General features: G+C 53.5%; 1 protein-coding gene across 2 annotated transcripts; it reads right to left on the bottom strand.

Moving 5' to 3' along the window:
- Positions 1–1,205: 1,205 nt before the first annotated feature.
- LOC109313989 lies at positions 1,206–7,803 on the bottom strand. Of its 2 annotated transcripts, none has more exons than XM_019540885.1 (2): positions 7,306–7,803; positions 1,206–2,191 (listed from the first exon to the last, which is right to left on the bottom strand). In XM_019540885.1, the coding sequence occupies exon 2, from the start codon at positions 2,077–2,079 to the stop codon at positions 1,276–1,278; it is 804 nt and encodes a 267-aa protein (XP_019396430.1). In that variant the 5' UTR covers positions 2,080–2,191; positions 7,306–7,803; the 3' UTR covers positions 1,206–1,275. The 2 variants fall into 2 exon arrangements, with proteins under 2 accessions (XP_019396430.1, XP_019396429.1); XM_019540884.1 differs by lacking the exon at positions 7,306–7,803 and adding an exon at positions 6,897–7,287.
- Between the last annotated feature and the right edge of the window lie 1,038 nt (positions 7,804–8,841).

The following is an 8,841-nucleotide window of genomic DNA, read 5'->3' as shown; positions in this document are numbered from 1 at the left end:
CAAAGCAAATGCCTCATTGGCAGCCAGTAGACCTCAGCATTAATTGCTTAAGAGTTTGCAGGGCTGCTGCAGAGCGATGGATGTAAGACGACGGCGTCAGAGATTTATTGCTCCGAGTTCACGCCGACGCAACGAAATGCTGTTGAGAGAGCAGAGCGAGTAGGGCCGGAGGGACGAAGAACTGATGCCAACTTCCTCCCAGGTCTCAGACCAAACCCTCGCCCTTCGCAAGGCTTCATTTAAACTCCCTTTCACCCCAGGATCTCAAAGCTTCATCGGTTTTAAGCCAGTGCCGGAAGTTTTACCACGTCCCCACCTGTCACAGAGAGGATCGTGGCAGCGTCAGAAATGCCGCCCACCTCCTCCACTGGTAAAACTGCATGCACCTTTCCAATCAAGGCAACTATGAGCAGGCTTAGCAAGACTACCAGAACAGGGAGAGAAAAAGGGAGGAGAAAAAAAAAAAAAAAAAAAGAGGGCCCAGGTCATTATAAAACAGCTTTTTATTTATATGGTAACAAACACCTCCTGTCCCACGTAAGAAGTGCTCTCCACGCAGTTAAGACTCCTTCCAGAGCCGCTCGGCGGGCTGGAGAGACCCTGGGGCTCTTTGCTGTCACCGGGCCAGGCCCTCCGAAGAAGGGGAGATCTATGGCTTTCCACAGCATGCCACCGAGACCCAGCCACCCTCGCTCATCAGCCTCCCTTGTTCTCCTGGTGCATTTTGGATGCGAGCAGACTCTGTGGAAGGCCCCGTCATTTTGACAGAGCTACCCGACTCTAGTTGCCGCTTCCCCTTCCCTGACGGAGCAAGGATAAAAAGCTATCCCGATATCTGCAGGATGGACCCCAGCACCCTGCAGTGCCTGCCCTCCACCCCGCCCCGGGTGCACCTGGAACAGCAGTTCCTCCACGCAGACGTGCCCTCAAACCCGAGGCGCTAGGAGCAGAGGACAGCCGCTGTGAAAGGCCGGGGGAAGGACCCCCCAGAGAAAGATGCCTGGGACTAGGTTTGATCAGCAAGGGTCAAACCCCTTCTTCCATCCAGGTTTGCATTCAATGAAGGGGGAAGGCAATAAGTAAATCCATGGCTCTGCGAAGCATCACCCTGCCTCTTAGGCCACTTGAACCCTTAACATGGCACACCTTTCACAGACAAGCCAATCCTTGCATCAGACAAATGAAAAAGGAGACCTCCGAGGGGTGCCTATGATGGGAAGCTCCCCCGAAGGAGACTGCCTGCAATGGCTCCTAGCACATCACCGCGACTCGGTATCAGCAAACAAAACCACCTTCCAGATACTGCTCAGGCTTTACGAAGAGCACGGGTCGGCTCCTGGCAGTGGCCCACGACTCATCAGGGGCCCTGCCACTGCGGCGAAGGCTTCTTAAAACTTCAGCCACCAAACAGGACGTCGCGCTACGGAGACGGTCTTCTCCAGCCCGGTCCGTGCCGCTCCTCCAGAACCGCACCGTGGTCTCGGTGACCAAGGGGCTGCCGTCAAGCAAGCACTGCGCAGTCACAGTCACGCTGTAAGGGGGAAGCTTTGCCCGCTCGTAAACGATAGAAACGCTGCGTGCCCCCAGCTCCGAGCGCACCCCGCAAGGCAAATAAGTGCCGCGGTCCTCCAGCACCCGCACCCTTGCTGCGAGAGCCGAGCCCCGCTCCGTGCCCAGCGACAACAGGATCCGCTTCAAGAGGCACGAGAGCGTGTTCCTCGCCTCTCCTAGTCCAACGGCCACCAGAGAGACCCTGACCCCTTCAGCACGGTCCGGCCACCTCCGGCCACCCAGACCGCGCTGCAGGGCCCGCCAGGTTGCTTCCGGCTGGCTTGGGAAGAGCAGACGAAATGCCCGTAGTTTACGGGTCAGCGAGCAAGCCCTGCTGGAGTTTAGGGCCGAGCAGTCGTGGAAGGGCACGCGCCCGCTATCGCCCCGGACGAGTAGCGGAGAGACGCAGATGAAAACCAGACACAGGACTCCAGCAAGAGCGACGGACGGCAAGAAGTCAGAGTCTTCTGGCCTCGGGGAAGCACGTGCCGGGGATGTCGAGGGCACTTGCCTTTCTCTGGATTGCATTTCTGCTCCGTCCCAGGGCTCACACAGGGTTTCTGACAAGTTCAAGCAGCGATATTGGCTCTCCTCAGCCGTTCCCTGCACCGGAGGCAGGCCTGGGTTTGGTCTTCAAGTGCTGTAATTACAACAGAGCTTCAGAGAGGTTTCGGGAAGCCCAAGGGAGCCAAGAGCCCGATTTTCCCTTCCACTCTGGCAGCTTTACATTGAGAGCAACCTAAACTTGATGTCTCAGAGAACTGAGCCTAGGGGATCTAGGAACGGGGCCAGGGGATTCACGTGCTATTCCCAGCTTGTCCAGGCCTTTCCCTGCCTGCAAACTGGGAACAAGGCGACTGCCTTAACTTCCAGGGGGACTGCGCTAGTGTTTGCAAAAGGCAATCAGGACTTGGAGTAGAGATGATCTCTTTTATTAGACCAGCTAGATTTTTGCAAAAAGATTCTTTAATTGCAAGCTCTGGGGCACAAACACCCTTCATCAAGCACTGGAGAAATAAACTGTAAAAAAGTCCTCCTGTTCGTGCTTGCAAAGCCTCTGTAATTGAAACAGCACCGGTACGCAAGGGCTGCATCCCTGAGGAGAGGGGAATAATGCTGACAGCTCAGATACTCGATGTACGAGTTATTGGCAGCTCTAACATTCCCATAACCGAAGCAGAAAGAGGTCAACCCCACTCAGCAAGAGCCCAGCCACAAAGGACAAGATCCGGAGAGAAGGTTAGTACATTAAATCAGGGAAGAGAGCCAGGTTCACCACCCAGATTGTGCCTGGCCATAAAAGTCGCAATCGAGAGCCATCAGCAGCTGTGAACATTAACAAACCTGCATTGAAACCAGCCGGCCTGGAAAGAGCAGAGCAAAGATCTCATCGCCATTCACCACTCGGGCGCCTACGACACCTTCGGCACAAAGCTCGCACGCAGCACCTGGCCGGCTCGTGCTCCCTAAGCAACCGCTCCACAACCCTTCTCCTAGGTGAAGCATGACTGAAAAAAGAATCGGTGCCAGGTGTTGACATTACCAACAACCACCTAAACATCCGTTCACCCGCCCCGGGAGACAGGCGTTTGCACGCTCAGAGCCACTTCGCTTGTCGTCTCCTGCACAGAGTCCTCCACCGTCATTCCGGCGACTCCGAGTCCGCTCTGCCGCCAAGAAGGAGGTCGCGAAGTCAGACGACGCCGCGAAAGCAAGGAGACAAGAGCAGAGCAGGGACTAGGAACAACTCCCAAACCAGCCTCGGCCCCAGCTACACAGAAGCGGAGCCGCTGGATTCGTGACTCCAGCCCAGCCAGGGAGTATCGTATGCTAAAAGACATTCCCGTGTGAACCAGGAGACAGCCTCGGGACAAGAGCATCCAGCAATTTCCCAGCAGCCCTAATAAGCATTTTATTTTGCCTTCCAAAAACCTGCGATCATTGGAGCTGCTCCGAAACTGTGGAAAACGGCAGTTCTCTATTAGTGCCGTTCCCTTTGCAGGCTGGATGCTTACAGTGTTGCTGGCTATGAGCTACCCAGGCAATTAAATCAGCCCTAGCTTTCCAGGCATCAAAGTCAGAGGCTCTGGACCGGAGGTGTAACGGAGCGGCTTGGCTCCCGGTGCAGCCACTTGGCGGTGGTGGCGGGTGCTAGTTTTCCAGCCCGTCTGCCTAAGCCGGTGGCAGGGGCTGCGGCCCTGATCGCCGCTAATGGCTCTGAGCAGCTCTAAGGGCTTGTCCTCAGACACAGAGTTGATAAGCCACTGGTAGTGGGGGGGTTGGCGTGCTACCCACTGCATATGAAAGCCATGAAAGCTTGGACAGTGCCTCTTGCAGAAAAATGCAAGACAAGGGCTGGGGTGCGACTGGATTGCGATACCCAGACTGCCACAGGAAAACCAAGTTCTGCTAATGGCTTGCAACCCATTAAGTGTCACGACACTGGAGCTCGCGGTACCCAATACCAGACCCAGGCCATAAAATACTGAAGTGGTTAAAATTATTGGCAGAGTCCTGACACGTTCATCACATGTGTATTTCCAAGCTAAGAGGGCCAAAGGAAAAGCTGGGCCAGTGAGCCAAGGAAACGACATACGCATTTCAACTGACCTAGCAGCTAAAAAAAGACAAAAAGCTAAATATGCAACTCAAAAGAAACCTGTAAAAGGTGCCTTGAATATAGGGAGGATGTTCTGTACGACAGCCTCACATTTCTCAAAGCAGGCCTCCAATGTCACTCTGTGGTGTTGCAATGTCTCAATCATTCGCTGCATGTCTGGAGCTCTGCAAATAGACCATCGCCGGTATAAGCTACTGCAAATTTGCCCCATTGATATACAACTACCCCAAAACAGGTTTGGTGACACCTCTAAGGATCCTGTTGGACTACTCAAATCCGTCCCCTGTAAGTCAACCTTGCAGGGGCTGCAGAAAAACCAGTCTTCACCCCCAGACAAATCAAGAACAGGAGCCAGGCACTTAGCAGTTGTGTTATGATCAACCTTTGCGTCCCTGTTTGTTTGGACTCTAATCGGCCAGCCATCAAGGAAAAATGCTTTGAAGCTGCACAATTAAACAGTATAAAAACTAAGCAGGTTTGCCAGCAAGACGTGTGCAGTCCAGACCAGGCCATCCTGCCACCCAGCGCACTAGGATCCACGCTCTGAGGCCGTACAAGAACCACTTCCTGCCTGCATCGGGTAAAGATCTCTGTGCAGCTAAGATAACAGTGAGGACGAATAGCTTGTTTTATATTGGGAAAGAGAGTCTTTTTCTGCTATTTAGTTTTGTAGCTTGTTGGTAGTTATTAAAACAAACCTTTCTACTATTCATCAACCAAGTGTTGTGTTGATTCATAAAGCACTAGGTTTAAAAACCCTGCTTTCTGAATGCAACAGCATCAAGAAACTCTGGGAGTTTTCAGATGGGAACTCTGTAGCAAGAGGCTTTATAATAGTTAAAAACTGAGCAGGGAGAGAGACAGAGGGTCTGAAGGGGGGAAGAAAACCAAACCTGCCACTTGGATCTCAGGAGAGCAAGACCACCATGCCTAAACCAGGCCTCTCTAGCTGCATGAGACAGAAGCCTCGTCTCACTGGAGAGTCGCATCCCATGATGGCTGGGCGGGAACGCGGCGATGGATTGGATTGCACCTCCATAGGACTCGTAAGTGTGTCAGCTGCTTAGCTCCTGTCCGGCAAGGACCCTATTTCAGCCACACTTAACTCAGTCCAGTTTGTGGGAGATAGCTTGTTCTGCGTTTCCTGTTGAAGCTGGTTTTTAAAGCTTTTTTTCAGCCTGAGAACAGCAATGGCGTGTCCAGGGGGGCCGGTGCGTTCTGCCCCAGGCTTTGGGGTAAGGCGGCCAGAGTGAAGAGAGGCAGAATAGCCCCATCGGGGCCGGTGCCGTCTTCAACCCCCTTCCCCAGTCACGCTACTACATCCCACTTCTTCTATTACTGGGCCCATGGAGTTGATCCCGTTTTCCCCAGGAGGCATCTCTGCTGCACAAGAGGGTTTTTCAGGGGACAAGCAGCGTGGCTCTGCACAAACGTGCATGAAGTGGGGCGAGGCCAAACACTACTCTCCCTCCAAAGAGCGCGCGTTCACACACGGAGCACAGGAGTGCAAATGGGCCGGCATGGTCACAAAGGCTAACATTTGCGGCAAACAGCCCCAGTGTCTCACAGCAGTTTGTGCTGGCTTGGCTCCCTCTCTGGCCTTTGCTCACACAGCCCCAGGACCGTGGAGTCCTAAGGAAATCCTGACAGCTCCCCGCCTCCCAGAAAAGCTGTCAAACCAGCTTGCAAATCTCAGATCAAGATCAGTTTGCAGGGACTGGGCTCTGGCAAGCTCTGGGTTAGAAGTCAAAACCACCCACAGCAAGGCACGTCCCCTTGAGGGCCAGGGAAAAGGAGCGGCTCCAGCCCCCAGGAAACACCCGAGACCCTTAGCTGGTGCAGACAACTCGGGTGCCACAAGGCCTTTCCAGCCCCAAATGCATTCAGCTAAGCACAGCCTGGACCTAAAATTCACCACTCAGGCTTGATAAGAGGTCAGCACCATATGAACCGGCCTCCTGGCTCCTCTCAGCTATAGGACATCTGTCACCTCCTCCCAGCCACCCTCTTGCTACCATCCCTGTATCTGCGACCCGTGTGGACTACAGCAAGCGAGTTACTCTGCAGGGACGGGGACAAGAACGGGCACAGACTAAGGGCATCAGCATCACAGCTTCATTTTCCCCACGCATTTCGCACTTGGGCCGCCGAGCCAGACTCAGCCCATCTGGGCTCGGTTCTGAGATCAGTCCTGCATCACTTCAGGCAAGTAGCTTAGCCTCCCTATGCCACCGGGGCCCCATCGGTGAAACGACAGCTGGTAGTGCTCAGAGAGGAGAGATGCTCCAAGACATTCATTAGCATTTGGGAGGGGTGCAGGCATGGTAGCAGCGAGCCAAGGAAGGACCCACCTGCCTTCTTCTTGGAGCTAAGGGAGACTGAAAACGTCCTAGGGCAGCAACCACTCGCCGAGGCATCTCACGCTTACACCAGCATCCATACCCTGGCATCCCAAAAGCCAGCAAAGCAGGCTTGGTACTGTATCCTTCCAGTGAAGCCTCCCATGCAGAAATGGCCACTGCTGCAGGGAAGAGATGAACCCAACTCCTCCTTCCCCACCAGCTGGATTCACTTTGAGCAAGAGACCCAAGCCACTGGCCTCCTAGGCTGGAGAGAGACCTTGGAGGAAGGTCTAAGAGAACCACCTCCAAGCCTTCAATTGCTCATCACAGACAGTTAGGAAAGAAGAAGGGTCAGAGAAGAAAGAAGAGACGTGAATATTTACCTGCATTGCAGCTTTTCCCCGCACCAGGAAACCTTGTGAAAGCTGCACCTTTCCTTCTTCCTAAAAAGAAAAGCCCTTAGCCTGACTCTCAGGGTCAGGGGGTGGATTTTCTCCCAGGTGCCACCACCTGAAAACACTTCTCCCATTAAAGGCAACATGTCCTCATGGTCCTAAAGCCTCTCTGCCTCCCAACTGTTTGCAAAGCAACTCCCCTTTGGAGGCTGGCTGAGCCAGAGAGAACCAGCCCAAGCCTCCTTCCTAATGCAGCATGTTTTTTGCTGGGGGAGATTCCCATCGTGTTCATGTAGATGTACCCAGCTCTGGCCGATGTATCCTCACAAGATTTCACTGGAAGAAGAAAAGGGCGCGAACGCTTTGCGTTTCATCTGAGGCTTGCAATGTGCTTTACGTGCATCGGTAAATGACTCCCCTGCACGCACACCTGCGCCGGTGGAAAAATCCATCTCGCTGTCTGCATGTCACACGTGGGAAAAACGAAGCAATGAGTGAGGAGGTCCTTTGCTAGCGGGTGCCCCAAAGGTCCTTTGCCAAGCCAGGGCTAGTGCCCAAGCCTCCCAACTCCCAGTCCTCTGCCCCCATTGCTCAGGGAGCTGTTCCTGTAATGACAATTTTAGGGTAATATAATGGAGCCGCTTCAAATAGACAGCGTGCCTGTACCTGTGCCTCTCCCAGGATAAACCCCAGGAAATGCAATAAGGACCTATGCTGGAGTCTGGCCAGGGCACTAGTCCCTGCCAGCTGTGCCTATCGGTGAATCGGTTCCAGAGAAGAGATTCAAATGGAAAGGGAAAGCAATCATTTCCCCAAACACATGCCTGGAATCACACACAGGCAAAACACCGGCCTGTGAGATTTGACATGATCCAGCTGAGACAAGGGCTCTGCCCTGCCAGGCAAGGTAGGAGCGCGCAGTAAAAGTCATCCCGTATCTTGTGCTTAGAGCCGGGGAGGGACCAAGAGGTGATGGTCGTCCCTCGGGAACTCATCACGGGTCAGTGGCTGAGCCCCAATTGCCAATTTTGAGTCCTACAGTGAAACCATGTGAGACAGCTCAACACTGTCATCAAGAGCAGCTGAACCCACTCAGCCTCGTGCAATTCTCTACACACGGCCTCTTCCCATACAGGTGCCCCCTGCTTTGGGACCTGGCTCCCCCCAACTCCATGCTACCGTTCCCAGGGCTGAGCAAAAACAAGGATGCCTGATTTTTTTTTCCAGGTATCCAGGGTGTAGTCATACTGGCCTAGAGGCAAAAGGGTATCAGGACTCATGGTAAAGGGGATATCTTTTATTAGACCAACTAGATTTTTGCAAAAAAAAATAAAATAAAGAATTGCAATTAAAGAATTGTTTCTTTTGCAAATCTAGTTGGTCTAATAAAAGGTACTGCCTGATTTGCAGTCTGCTTTGCTGGGAAATGTCCACGCCACCCCTAAAAAACCCATAAAAAACCCAGTTTTTCCCTGCTGATTCTCTCTCCATGCATCCAGCATACCATCTGCTCAGGGCGATGCCCGAATAGCATGGACCAGCATCAGCTTAAAAACTGGGTCCATTACCTCCTGCTCGCCTCGCAGGCTGCTAGGGCTCTGCTTTGGCCCTTCTCCTACCCCTAGCATCCTAAATCAGTGCGGGCTGCCTGACAGACACCTGTAACCTCGCTTGTTTGTCACTTCCCAGGCGCCGGGGACGGCTCCAGTTGCGACGCGCTGCGCCCAGGACACCGAGCCACAGGCAGCCGGGGCCAGCGACCAGCAGGTGGGGCTGGGACTGAGCTCTGTGAAATGCACCCAAGCCTTTTCTTCCAGGTTTCTCCTTGTGCTGGTTCAGTCTTTCATAGTTTCATAGTTTCATAGTAGCTAGAGTCGGAAGGGACCTAGGTAGATCATCTAGTCCGACCCCCTGCCTGAGCAGGAAAGAGCAC

The sequence above is a fragment of the Crocodylus porosus genome, unplaced genomic scaffold (assembly GCF_001723895.1).
Source record: "Crocodylus porosus isolate Cpor-Errol unplaced genomic scaffold, CroPor_comp1, whole genome shotgun sequence".
NCBI classification, from domain to species: domain Eukaryota; kingdom Metazoa; phylum Chordata; order Crocodylia; family Crocodylidae; genus Crocodylus; species Crocodylus porosus.
This window is presented reverse-complemented; position numbering and strand designations above follow the sequence as displayed.

Bases quoted from the DNA above. Each gene is read 5' to 3' on its own strand.
- LOC109313989 (XM_019540885.1), bottom strand. From the start codon at position 2,079: ATGCAATCCAGAGAAAGGCAAGTGCCCTCGACATCCCCGGCACGTGCT.